General features: G+C 39.3%; 1 protein-coding gene across 1 annotated transcript in view; it reads right to left on the bottom strand.

Moving 5' to 3' along the window:
* LRRC7 (leucine rich repeat containing 7) overlaps positions 1 to 14,641 on the bottom strand; it is a 597,129-nt gene that overhangs the window by 140,022 nt on the left and 442,466 nt on the right. Inside the window, exon 9 of the mRNA XM_011936894.1 lies at positions 4,464 to 4,538. Coding sequence (XP_011792284.1) covers positions 4,464 to 4,538 — 75 coding nt within the window. The remainder of the gene's footprint in view (positions 1 to 4,463; positions 4,539 to 14,641) is intronic.

Raw genomic sequence — 14,641 nt, 5'->3', positions numbered from 1 at the left:
GGTGGGCGCCTGTAGTCCCAGCTACTCCGGAGGCTGAGGCGGGAGAATAGCGTGAACCCGGGAGGCGGAGCTTGCAGTGAGCTGAGATCCGGCCACTGCACTCCAGCCTGGGCGACAGAGTGAGACTCCATCTCCAAAAAAAAAAAAAAAACAAAAAAAGCTGGAGTCAAGGAGATCTGTTAGAAGGATATAGAAGTATTTTAGCTGTTAAGGCAGCAGAAGTGAGGATGAAGAGGGGATGGACTCCAGAGTAAGTTAGAAGTGGAACGATTGGATTAGTAACTGATTTCTGAGGAGAAACCCATATCTTGGGCAAGGAGTGAACATGTGGGTGGGACACGGACTAGAGGAGTTAGGGCAGGGCAAAGGTCTTCATTTTCCTTTTCCTTTAGGGCATGTTTTGTAAATAAATGTTCCACACATTTCAGTTATTCAATGAATGGTTCTTCTGTTTATCTGGTCTACCTGTGCATACTTTACCATCTCTAATCACTTGACAGAGTATAAATAAACAAATACACAATAAGCACATACATTTATTACATACACACAAGCTTGCACTTGGCACTATGCTATATATATATTATTTGATTCAATATTTTATATTTTTGCTACCCAAAATGTGTTCGGCAGACCAGCACATTGACACCATCTGGGAGCTTGCTAGAAATGTATAATCTCTGCCAGGCACGGTGGCTCACACCTGTAATCCCAGCACTTTGGGAGGCCAAGGTGGGCAGATCATGAGATCAGGAGTTTGAGACCAGCCTGATCAACAAGGTGAAACCCCGTCTGTACTAAAAATACAAAAATTGGCTGACTATGGTGGTGGGCGCCTGTAATCTCAGCTACTCAGGAGGCCGAGGCAGGAGAATCCATTGAACCCAGGAGGAGGAGGTTGCAGTGAGCTGAGATCACACCACTGAACTCCAGCCTGGGCAACAGAGTGAGACTCTGCCAAAAAAAAAAAAAAAAAAAAAAGTATAATGTCAGACTCACCCCAGACCTGCTGAATCAGAATCTGCATTTTAACACATATTAAAGATTGGAGATTAAGTCATGTCACATGTTGGATTGCTTGGGAAGCAGAGGCAAAGACAGAAGTTTTTGAGAGTGTTTAGGATCAACGCCAGTAGAAAGGAAGAGACAGGAAAGAAAGGGGGCAGGATTAGGTAGACAAAGAAGTTGGGCTGTGATGAAGTCTTAAGAAAGTCTTTGGCTGGCGCTTCCAAGATCACTGAACTTGGGATTGCCCTGAAGTTGTTCTGAGTAGAGAATGAAGGGCCGAGCCTTTATATACCTGCATTGATTGATCACTGGATGGAGGTCTCTGGGAATGGGGTTATGACCGTGGGTGAAGATGTTCTCTTTAGGTGAGGTAATTTCTGAAGAAGGCTAGAGAGCTGCAAGCAGCACTTCCAGAAGCTGGGGGAATAGAGTAAATTCTTCAGCCCTGAAGAAGGATGCATGAGAGCATCTACTACAAGTAACACTCCACAGTTATCCCATTAATATGGGGTGGAGCTGATTTCAAACTCAATTTGATCAGACTACAGGTTACAAAGCCCATTTGGAGGGCACATATCCTTAATTAACCCCGTGCAAATCTCTAGCTCTGCTCCCTCAGCTTCCCATGTGGGTGCAGAGTGTGAGCACAGGCTTGGAGTGACTAAATATTTGCTAGCTAGAATCAGAGTACTTTGGATGAGACAGAGTTCTCCTCATGCTTGGAAATGTGTCACTTGGAAAAATACTGTCACTTTACTCATAGCTTTCCATCCCAAGGAACTATCATGTTACCTAAGTTCACCCTTCTTTTCCATTGAGCAATGAAAGAATGATGTGTGTGTGTGTTTCTTTTTTGTTCCTTGATCATGAGATATCATGAGAAAACTTATTTTCTCCTTGAAGCTTCCTTCATTGCTATCTTCAGCATAATTTAATATTTTGGCGTGCAGTTCCTAAACATTGTTTTTGGAACAACACTTTGATGTTGAAAACACTGTATCAAAGCAATCACAGCCTGAGGACTGTAAAGGCATAAATTCTTACAGTCCTTGAGGACACTGAATGTTGATCTCACATCCTCCGGGCATAGAAGGGTCTATAGGTGAGCAGTGGACAGCAGATGAAACGAGTAGAAACCACAAGTAAAAGAAGATACTAGAGTTTGTTTAAAATAAATGTGAATTCAATACACGGTTTAGTCATATTTTGGTTGATTAACCTTAGATTGATGGTCACAAGATAGAACTATGTAAAAGACTAAATATTTGATCATTGTCTATTTGCTTCTCTGATTTGTGAAAAACACAGTGGAAAATAATAGCCCAGACTATTCAAAAGTATTCACAAAGTATATTAACTTTTTTATGATACATGAACTAAGAAAAAAGTGAATGTGTTTCTTTTCCCCATGGCTAATGATATTAAATGTTTTAATTATTCTGTGAAACTGACAGACATAGGCTGGAGACTGCACTCAAGATGAACCATTCAAAGTCAAGTATTTTGGGGTAACTGAAAAGCAATTCTTTGCCAGCACCAACATCCAGAAAGCCATGGCTATTTCAGGCAGGGAGGTGTAGAGTATTCCCACACAGCGTATAACAAATTACCAAGTGCAAGTACACAAAATAAAATAGGGAATCTATATAAAGCTAGCAGTACATATGAAAAATCTACTCTCGAGACAGACAAATTAGGCAGCATTATATGCTTTATGGAAGATTTCATCCTTGCCTTTCCACTTAAATAACAAACTTACCGAGAAATTTGGCATGTGAGTTGATTTGCACAGTGGATTTTGGGAATGTAAACATTGTGAAAAGTAAAATTCTCATTTGTACCTTCTATTGGTTCCATAGAGAGCCTTTGGGAGCTTTACAGTCAACAGCAGCCTCTGGCGCTGGTTTGAATTACAGCTCCACCATTTACTGGCTGTGCTATCTTGGGCCAGTTACTTTTTTTGTGTTTTAGTTTCCTCATCTATAAAATGGGGATGGTAGTAGAACTTACTTCATAGGGTTGTTGTAGGGATTCAATGAATCAATATTTGTAAAACAGAGAGAGAATGCCTAGCCCATGGTAAATGCTATGTAATTTTTAACAAATAAATATATTGAAGAAGAGGTATAAACTTTCAGCTAGGCATACATTCTGATTCTTCAATCTTTGCACAGGGATTGGTAAGTGTCTTACCTGTGTTGCCTCAGGATTTGTACATACCTTGACTATAGCACAAATCAGGCTCTGCTATGAGTAGTGAAATCCAGATCAGTTTATCCTGCCATGCGTGAGCTTCTCAAACAAATATATTCAAGGTCATTGAATATATTATCTTTGTAACCCTGACATTAGTATAGTTTCTGTTTCATAGAGCTTTATTGGTACATGATTTTTAAATAAATCAGTGAATAATAGATGTGCATATTTTTCTGTTTTGTGTCTGTGATGGTATAAATGTATCTTTTGATAAGAGCATTAATTATTTTTCCATAATCTTTGTTTCAGATTTTCTCCTTTATGTGGTCTTATGCTTGTTCAAAGACAGAATAAATGTCTTGTTCTTGTTGGTTTTGCTGTCATTTTAAGTAATTTTTAATGTCAATTCAAAAAAGAAATAAAACTGGTTTTGAGAATACACATCTAAACCTCTGTGTTGGCTGAAGATTTATTACATATTCACCTGCTGTGCCTACTTAGACCAATGCCAGGAGTTTGGAGTTGTACAAAACAATAGGGAGACTTGTGTTTGCGCTCTCTCTCTCTCTCTCTCTCTCTCTCTCAGTGTGTGTGTGTATGCAAGTGGCAAGGGGCAGTGTTTTATGAGAACATTCTTTTGTTAGATGGAAAAAGTAGGAATAATCACACTCAATGAGTTGACTGGTAAACCTACACTCAGGAGATACTACTGAGCTGGCCTTTAGTCGAGGAAAAAATTTGTCTTTGGTTTAACTTCCTGTTTTTAATACTGTATGATCCTTGCCATTTTCAAAAATTCACACGGGTTCTATTGAAAATCACCTGAACTGAGAGAGATTTTTGTTTTGTAAAAGAGCTCTAATAAAATGAATAAAAACCATTGTCTAGTTACCTGTAAGAATAAGGTTGATTTTGTAAAAATAAAACTTGGTATTATATATAGTATTTTGCTTTTTAAAAATATAACTATAAATTATTTCGGCTTTTAAAGAACAGTAAATGTGGGAAGAGATGACAAATATACTCCAAAGGGAATAAGAAAAATCTTTCTTATATTTCGTACACCTATAACACTCACAAAAAGATACATAAAATACTAAAAAACAAATGGTGAAAACACTTGGTGACTGAACACTTCTAATGAGTGTTATTTTAGTTTGAAATACAAACACTGACATTTAAGAGTTGAGATTATGATCAAATACAACAAATGTATAACATAAATATTAGACAACATGGTAGAATAAAAACTTACATACCCCAGGTAACACTTGTAATGCATTATTATCCATCCATAACTCCCTCAAATTTTGTATTTGATCCAGAACTTCAGGCTGGGAGAGAGGTAGGAGGAAGGAGAGAGGAAAAGAAAATTAAATTAGTTTTTACTTATCACAAATATAAGATGTAATTTCTTGGATCTTGAGCTTTTACTTGGGAATCTAGTGTTAATCATCTAAGAAATTCCACCTTTAATTGACCTCTAGCAAAACTGGTATTCCCTGACATAGCCAATTTGGAATTGATCTGGAATCAGTTAGAACAATAATAATAAAATTGAAGATCTATTACTCACATACATTGTGCCTGAATACCTTATAATTATTCTTTGGAGCACTGATTACACTCTATTTGATAAGCATCTGTCTTTGTCACTAGAATATAAACTTTTGAAGACCTGGGGAATGTTTGTTTTGTAATCACTATATCCTTATATCCCTGTTGCTTACCATGGGCACATAGTAGCTTCTTACTGTGTGTCTATTAGTACCTCACATACAAACATCCATGCACACACAGGAGTTACAGAACTGTGATGAGATAATATTGGGCTGGTGCAAATGTAATTGTGGTTTTGCCATTACTTTCAATGACAAAAAAACTGCAATTACGTTTGCACCAACCTAACACTATGAGTAAGATGAGTAAGACCCAGTGACTTTGAAAAAATCAGTCCCCAAGCTACCACCTGAAGACCCATGGACTTTTAATCCTTTCATTTTGTCAATGAATAATTATTTGTTGAATAGTCGGGGATGCCTACTACATGTAATGCACAATGCAGAATGCATGGTCATATAAACCCCAGTACTTGCCTTGAAATAGCTGATGATTTAGATCTAGATCTAGGGGAGAGAAATATTTATAAACAACTAAAACACAAGGCAGCGTATAGGAAAATACTTTAGAATATGTTTTTTTAAAAGTTCAGAGAAGGGACAGAGAGAATAAAGTGTAACATGTAGTATATAAAGAAACACTTTTTTTTCTCTAACTAGATGCTGTCTCTAATTTCTAACTCCAGGCAGCAGACTGTATAGAGAGAATAGAGGTTGCTATTGCTGCCAACATCATAACCTTCCTTCTGGTAGCCTAATTTCTCTCCAGAAATTATTCCCTTCCCTATTCTTAGGCCTTGTGCTTCCTTTGAAGCCCATTCCTTTTTTGTTTGTTTGTTTGTTTACCACTTCAGGAGACGATTAACGCCTCAGCTAACTACTGCACTGTATCTACCTGGCCACAAAGATTGGTCCAGGGATGGGAACATGGCCCCTTTAGAACACATACAAAGCAATGAATCTTTGTGACTTCTGGGGGAAACACTTTTGCTTTTCTCTGCTGGATATGAAACTGAAAGGGTGCGGCCCTGTGAACTTCACGCATGACAAAAAGAGAGACTGTCTGAGGATGGAGCATTTCTACAGAAAGTAGAGCTAAAGGATAGATCCTGGTAAGATTATATAAGCCTGGAAGGCAGATTTTCTGTTTTTTGTTTTTTTTTTTTTCTAACTGAAAGAATTATTACTGAAACAACAAAATATAAATCTGTTCAATGAAATTTGGAACCTAATTAGGTTCCAAATACAAAAGCAGTGCATTTTGTAGAATACTTGTAGAAAAGAATGGAATTATATCAAAGTTACCATGAGAATATTAGTAATTGTAGGTCAGTGGAGGTTATCTACACATCCTTAACAAATTAGGAGGGCTTAAGACTTCCAGATCTACTTTGGAGATAGCTCTGATTCCTTTAGCCTGTGCTTGCAATAGAACATGGTACGATTCTTGGGAGAAGTTTCCTTAATAACAAGGTTTGAAATGTAGAGACATGGCATTCTGCTGTGAAATCAAACGCATCCATGAGGTAGTACGGAGGATGTGTGTGCGTGTGAGCATGTAGAAAAATACTTCTACTCTCACTTAGATCACAGGGAATAGGCAATGAACTGCTCTGCCTATATGTCAGGCTGGGCAAGGATGGAAAATATAAATCATGTGTAGGGAGCACACTCTGATATTCAGAGGTTTTGAGGCAGAGGGCTGGCTAGCAACAGGCAGGTGAGTTGGAAAACATCAGTTATGTGTGGCTCCCCTCCTCTCCCCTTTCTTCCCCTTTTTTTCCCTCCGCTCCCCTTCCTTCCCCTCCTCTCCTGTCTGATGGAGTCTCACTCTGTCACCCAGGCTGAACTGCAATGGTGTGATCTCAGCTCACTGCAACCTCCACCTCCTGGGTTCAAGTGATTCTCCTGCCTCAGCCTCCCGAGTAGCTGGGACTACAGGCACAGGCCACCATGCCTGGCTAATTTTTGTATTTTTAGTAGAGACAGGGTTTTACCATGTTGGCCAGGCTGTTCTCAAACTCTTGACTTCAGGTGATCCACCTGCCTCAGCCTCCCAATTTTTTTTTTTTTTTTTTTTTTTTTTTTTTTTACCTATGCATTATACACATGTAAGGAGAAGCAAAAGAGCTGCCCACTGGGCAAGGTTCAATAAAAGCTCATATGTATACAGTAAGACAGAGACTGATGTATAAACTTGTAACAGTAAACATTATTATTATTCAGGGTGGATTAGATTATGCTGTTTTAACAAATTAACACTGAAATCTCAGTGATTTAACACAAAAGGCTTACTTTCCACTATCCCTACTACTGTATGTTCAGCATGCATTTCTGCCCCATGATGTTGTGACACCATCTCAAGATTGTCAGGAGAGCCAAAGAAAGGGAATAGAGAGTGTGGAAAATTCACCACTGCTCTTAAAGATACTGGGCTGCAAGTGACATGCAGCATTTATGCTTATAGTTCATTGTCTAGAACTACTTATGTGGCCTCACCCTAAGTGCAAGGAAGGCTGGGAAATATAGAGGGAGGATGTGGATTATTTGGCAAATAGTATTGTCTCGGCCACATAGTGACACTGTATGAAAAAAAGAATAAGAAGAAAGGATACACAGCACTTCTATAATTTACTCATCCCTTCATTAAGTAAGATCTAATTAAACACTTTCTAAGTGCTAGGCATTACACTAGTCACAGTACATGGTATGGTCTCTGCCCTCAAGAAACTCAAAGCTGGTATTTTTTTAAAGGAGATAGACTTTGTTGCATAAGTGAAGGAGCATAATTAAAATATTTTTAATGGAAAGTGATTTTGGCAGATTGGTGTTCTGTATATATACTCTATCCTTTTTGAAAAAAGAAAAACAAAAACAGGAAACTTAACAGGGCTGGTAATGAAAGAAGTAATGAGGAATAAAAAGCAGCTGCTTCAGGAAACATTTAAAAGATAAAAATGGTAGGACTTGGTGACAGGATATGGGGGCGAGGGAGTGAGTCATGCACAAACATGTCTTCCAGTTTCCCAGCATGTGGTGATGTCACCAGTGGAGATGCAGAGTATTGGGGTGGAAGCAGATAAATGGGAGAGACTGAAATCAGTTTTGATCATAATTAACTTCAGGTTCCTGGAGGACATAGGTGGAGATTACCAGAAATCAGCTGGCTATCAAAAACTGAAGCTTAGAGAATAGGTTTCAGCTGGAGATACAACTTAGCAGTATCACGGAAGTAGAAACTCGCGTGAATGAGCTCTCCATGGGGAATGTGAGAGGAACTAGAGTGCAGTTGACTGAGGACAGTACCTTAAGGGACACTAATACTTGAGGGCTGAAAACAGAAAGAACAACAAGAAGGAATGGTGTCCAGAAGTGTAAGGGTGACTAGAGTCCAATGATAGAGTTATGTTAGGAAAAGGAAGTGAACAAGAGCATCCTACTCAGGAAAGGTGTCCAGTGAAATAAGAGATCGAGGATATCCACTCCATTTTAAAAACAGTAGGTCACTAGTAACCTCGGTGATAGACATTGTGATGGTTAATAGTGTGAACTTGACTGTATTAAAAGATCCAAGTGTTGATGTTGGAGGTGTCTGTGAGGGTGTTGCCAAAGGAGATTAATATTTGAGTCAGTGGGCTGGAGACGGCAGACCCACCCTTAATCTGGGTGGGCACCATCTAATCAGCTGCCAGGTAATATAAAGCAGGCAGAAAAACATGAAAAGAGTAGACTGGCTTAGCCTCCTAGCCTACATCTTTTTCCCACGCTGGATGCTTCCTGCCCTTGAACATCGGACTCCAAGTTCTTCAGCTTTGAGACTTGAGCTGGCTTCTTTGTGCCTCAGCTTGCGGAGGGCCTGTTTTGGGGCCTTGTGATTGTGTGAGTTAATACTACTTAATAAACTCCCCTTTATATATCTATCTATCCTACTAATTCTGTCCCTCTAGAGAACCCTGACTAATATAGACATTTCAGGTGATAACTATCTTACAGTGGGTTGAAGATAAATAAGAAGAAAATAGATACAATACAGGTAGAAATTCTTTATAAAGCCTGAACGAAAGGAGAGGAGAAAAGTTAAGGGGCTGTGAAAAAACTGAGGGGTTAAGGGAAAGGAAAGCTGACATGAAGACACTGGCAAAGAGGAGCAGGTTAAAGATAGATAAGATGGTACCAAAAAAAAAAAAAAAAAGGAGTAAATTCCAAGAGGGGCCAATGAAGAGAGATTGACAGCACAAGGGGAGGGGCTGACACTGAATCAAAGTGAGGCACCTCATTCGTTCAGACTGGAGGGAATACTGCAGGGATGGTATGGGTGTAAGTTGGCATGGTGGAAGGAGGGCTGGTAGTTGAGGGAGGCATTTCTGAAGATCTCAAATTTTCTTGATGAAGTAGGAAATGAGGTAATCTGTTAACATAAGGGAACAAGAATTTTGTATACATCAGCAGTTGGGAAGAATGGTCCATACTGAAGAAGTTTGAGAGGAATCACTGAGAGCAATCAAAAGATTGTATCAAATCAATGATAACAATTATAACTTTTTTTCTGGGCCAGGAAGGGAATTGACAGTCTAGGAAAAAATAGAAGAAACAAAAGACTTCAGGTTTCCATAGGTCAGAGAGGAGCGTAGCAGGAGTAAGGGGACAGACCAAAGTGGAAGAAGGAAAAATTAGAATTTATGGTAGAATTTAGGGATTCGAGATTTCTAAAGTCTTTTTGGAAAATGGCAAAATTGAAACTTTAACTCTGGGGAGAGTTGGCTAAGGTACAAAAGTATAAAATCTTGGTGCGTAGGTTGGGGAGGACGCTGCGGGAACATAAGGCCTTTCATGATTTCCAAGGATTTGGGCAACCTGTGATGCGCTGCATAAATTGCTCTCTTGGCTGTGTCAGGCAAGGTGGCAGAGAAAGATGATCAATCATACCTCTGAAATTTCTCTAATTCTGGGTTCTACTGGGGAATTTAGTCATCGATGGCTACTTGGAAAGAGATCACTGATTCTAATCTATATTTCTACTTTATTTTAAAGGATCTCATTTAATCTATTTAAGAACATAATAAGGTGATAATAATCCCACTTTATGGATATAGAATCTGATAACAATTTCCTGGGGAAAATGAGAATAATTTGATGAAGGTTGCATAACTGCAGATGATATAGTTGCTCAGGTCTTCTGGCTACAAAGATGACATCATCTTAGAGCTTAAAATTGAAATTCCAAAATAATGAAGAGAGTTGGTGATCACAAATACCCAATAAAGAAAGTAAAGCATATGCTGGATTTCTAAAAAAAGATATTTTTATTACTGGATGTTATAATAAAATGTACTACAGAGGAAACTTCAATAACCTCCTAATAGCACAGATAAAGCATAGCAGATCCATATATAGCCTTTCTGGAAAGAAGAAAAAATCACAACATAAAATGATACAATAGTATTTCATAATCAATAGATGATTTTAAAGTGGATCTTGGAACTTAACTAAATGGCTTACATCCAACCAACACATTGATCACATTTTTCTATGCTACTTAATTTAATCACAAAGTCAATTGTTTCCATTAAAAATGAGTGAATTAACTCCAGAATAACTTGGAATATTCAATGCTGGTGAAAGTGCTATAAGATGAGCACTCTCATAAATGGGTTTTGAGATTATAAACTGTAGTTTTTTTGGAAAAATTTTCAAATATGAATCTCACACCTCAAAAACTTTCATATCTACTTGTAAGCAACTATCCTACCTAAATAATCTAAAATATAGAAAAATCAATATAAAAATATTAATTACAGAATAATTAATATTAAAAATCTGGTCACAACCTGAATAAACAACAGTATAAGGTAAATTATGAAGAAGTAATATGTTGGTAAAATGAACAGCAATGAAAATGAATTATCTATATTTTTATGTATGAAATATGATGAATAGATCTTGCAGACAACATTGTGTGAGTAAGCAAGTACAGAAAATTTATACAGCACAAATCAATTTACACAAGTCAAAAAAACTGCTATATACTGAGGAATACACATACATGCATTTTAAAATAGAAATATGGAATAGATGTATGCCAAATTCAAAGAAGTAATTTCCTTGGTGAAGGAGGGCTTGGAATAGGACTCGGAGGGGGAACATAGAAGATGTCTGCTTTACAGCTGCAGTGTTTTTTCTCTTTATAACAGAGAACAAAATCACACACAAAATGGCTGGGCACGGAGGTTCATGCCTGTAATCCAAACACTTTGTGAGGCCGAGGCAGGTGGATCACCTGAGGTCAGAAGTTTGAGAGCAACCTGGCCAACATGGCAAAACCCTGTCTCTACTAAAAATACAAAAATTAGCCAGGTGTGGTGTTACATGCCTGTAATCTCAGCTACTGGGGAGGCTGAGGCAGGAGGATCGCTTGAACCCATGAGGCAGTGAGCCAAGATGGTGCCACTGCACTCCAGCCTGGGCGACAGAGTATATACTTTTCAAGGTGATTTTACCATGATTGATCAAAATGAGCTACGAAAATGGTTACACCAATATTAACACAAAGAAAATAAATATTTTGTATGACTGCAACAAATTCCAATAACTCCTGCCATGTATATGCAATTTTAGGCTGTTCCACTACTTTGTTTTTTATTTTTTTTTTATTAAAATTTTTTATTTCCATAGGTTATTGGGGAACAGGTGTTTGGTTACATGTAAGTTCTTTAGTGGTGATCTGTGAGGTTTTGGTGCACCCATCACCCAAGCAGTATACACTGCACCTAATTTGTGGTCTTTTATCTCTCACCCATTTCCTACCCTTTCCCCGAGTCCCCAAAGTCCATTGTGTTATTCTTATGCCTTTGCATTGTCATAGCTTAGCTCTCACATATGAGTGACAACATATGATGTTTGGTTTTTCCATTCCTGAGTTACTTCGCTTAGAATAATAGTATCCAGTCTCATCCAGGTTGCTGTGAATGCCATTAATTCATTCCTTTTTATGGCTGAGTAGTATTCACAGTTTCCCTATCTACTCATTGATGGGCATGCAGATTGGTTCCACATTTTTGCAATTGCAAATTGTGCTGCTATAAACATGCATGTGCAAGTATCTTTTTCATATGACTTCTTTTCTTTTAGGTAGATACCAAGTAGTGGGATTGCTGGATCAAATGGCAGTTCTACTTTTAGCTCTAAGGAATCACCACACTGTTTTCCATAGTGGTTGTACTAGTTTACTTTCCTACCAGCGGTGTAAAAGCGTTTCCCTTCACTGTATCCAGGCCAACATCTAATAGTTTTTGATTTTTTGATTACGGCCATTCTTGCAGGAGTAAGGTGGTATCACATTCTGGTTTTGATTTACATTTCCCTGATCATTAGTGATGTTGAGCATTTTTTTCATATGTTTGTTGGCCATTTGTATATCTTCTTTTAGAATTGTCTATTCATTTGGAAAACACTGCTTTAAAGTTCATATGGAACCAAAAAAGACCCCGCATTGCCAAGACAATCCTAAGCCAAAAGAACAAAGCTGGAGGCATCACACTACCTGACTTCAAACTATAATAAGGCTACAGTAACCAAAACAGCATGGTACTGGTACCAATACAGAGACATAGACCAGTGGAACAGAACACATCCCTCAGAAATAATACCACACATCTACAGCCATCTGATCTTTGACAAACCTGACAAAAACAAGAAATGGGGAAAGGATTCCCTATTTAATAAATGGTGCTGGGGGTGCCCAAGATGGCCGAATAGGAACAGCCCCAGCCTCCAGGTCCCAGCGTGAGCGACACAGAAGACGGATGATTTCTGCATTTTCACTGAGGTACCGGGTTCATCTCACTGGGGCATGTCAGACAGTTGGCACTGGTCTGCAGGTGCAACCCAACCAGCAAGAGCTGAAGCTGGACGAGGCATCCCCTCACCTGGGAAACACAAGGGGGAAGGGAATTCCTTTTCCTAGCCAAAGGAAATTGAGACACACAACACCTGAAAAAAGGAAATTGAGACACATAACACCTGGAAAATTGGATAACTCCCACCCTAATACTGCACTTTACCAAGGGTCTTAGCAAATGGCACACCAGGAGATTATATCCCACACCTGGCCCAGAGGGTCCCACGCCCACCAAGCCTCCCTCATTGCTAGCACAACAGTCTGAGATCTAACTGCAAGGCGGCAGCCAGGCTGGGGGAGGGGCGCCTGCCATTGCTGAGGCTTAAGTAGGTAAACAAAGCTGCCAGGAAGCTCGAATTGGGTGGAGCCCACCACAGCTCAAGGAGGCCAGCCTGCCTCTGTAGACTCCTCCTCTGGGGACAGGGCATAGCTAAACAAAAAGCAGCAGAAACTTCGGCAGAGGTAAATGCCCCTGTCTGACAGCTTTGAAGAGAGCAGTGGATCTCCCAGCACAGAGGCTGAGATCTGAGAATGGACAGACTGCCTGCTCAGGTGGGTCTGTGACCCCTGAGTAGCCTAACTGGGAGACATCCCCCACTAGGTGCAGACCGACACCTCACACCTCACACAGCGGGGTATACCCCTGAGGCAAAGCTTCCAGAGCAAGAATCAGATAGCAACACTCGTTGTTCAGCAATATTCTATCTTCTGCAGCCTCCGCTGCTGATACCCAGGCAAACAGGGTCTGGAGTGGACCTCAAGCAAACTCCAACAGACCTACAGCTGAGGGTACTGACTGTTAGAAGGAAAACTAACAAACAGAAAGGTTATTCATATTAAAACCCCATCAGTACGTCACCATCATCAAAGACCAAAGGCAGATAAAACCACAAAGATGGGGAAAAAGCAGTGCAGAAATACTGGAAATTCAAAAAATCAGAGCACATCTCCCCCTCCAAAGGAATGCAGCTCATTGCCAGCAACAGAACAAAGCTGGACGGAGAATGACTTTGATGAGTTGGAAGAAGGCTTCAGTCGATCAAACTTCTCAGAGCTAAAGGAGGAACTATGTAACCAGTGCAAAGGAACTAAAAACCTTGAAAAAAGAATGGATGTGAAGGAGAAATAAAATCCTTTACAGACAAGCAAATGCTTAGAGATTTTGTCACCACCAGGCCTGCCCTACAAGAGATCCTGAAGGAAGCACTAAACATGACAAGGAACAACAGGTACCAGCCATTGCCAAAACATGTCAAAATGTAAAGTCCATCGATGATAGGAAGAAACTGCATCAACTAGTTAGCAAAATAACCAGCTAATATCATAATGGCAGGATCAAGTTCACACATAACAATATTAACCTTAAATGTCAATGGACTAAATGGTCCAATTAAAAGACACAGACTGGCAAATTGGATAAAGAGTTAAGACCCATCAGTTTGCTGTATTCAGGAGACCCATCTTACATGCAGAGACACACATAGGCTCAAAATAAAGGGATGGAGGAAGATCTACCAAGCAAATGGAAAACAATAAAAAGCAGGGGTTGCAATCCTAGTCTCTGACAAAACAGACTATAAACCATCAAAAATCAAAAGAGACAAAGAAGGCCTTTACATAATGATAAAGGGGTCAATTCATCAGGAAGAGTTAACTATACTAAATATATATGCACCCAATACAGGAGCACCCAGATTCAAAAAGCAAGTCCTTAGAGACTTACAAACAGACTTAGACTCCCATACAGTAATAACGGGAGACTTTAACACCCCACTGTCAACATTAGACAGATCAACGACACAGAAAGTTAACAAGGATATGCAGAAATTGAACTCAACTTTGCACCAAGCGGACCTAATAGACATCTACAGAACTCTCCACCCCAAATCAACAGAATATACATTCTTCTCAGCACCACATC

The sequence above is a fragment of the Colobus angolensis genome, unplaced genomic scaffold (assembly GCF_000951035.1).
Source record: "Colobus angolensis palliatus isolate OR3802 unplaced genomic scaffold, Cang.pa_1.0 Scaffold158, whole genome shotgun sequence".
Taxonomy (NCBI): Eukaryota; Metazoa; Chordata; class Mammalia; order Primates; family Cercopithecidae; genus Colobus; species Colobus angolensis.
The sequence above is the reverse complement of the archived record's forward strand: the minus strand, read 5'-3'. Positions and strand labels throughout refer to the sequence as shown.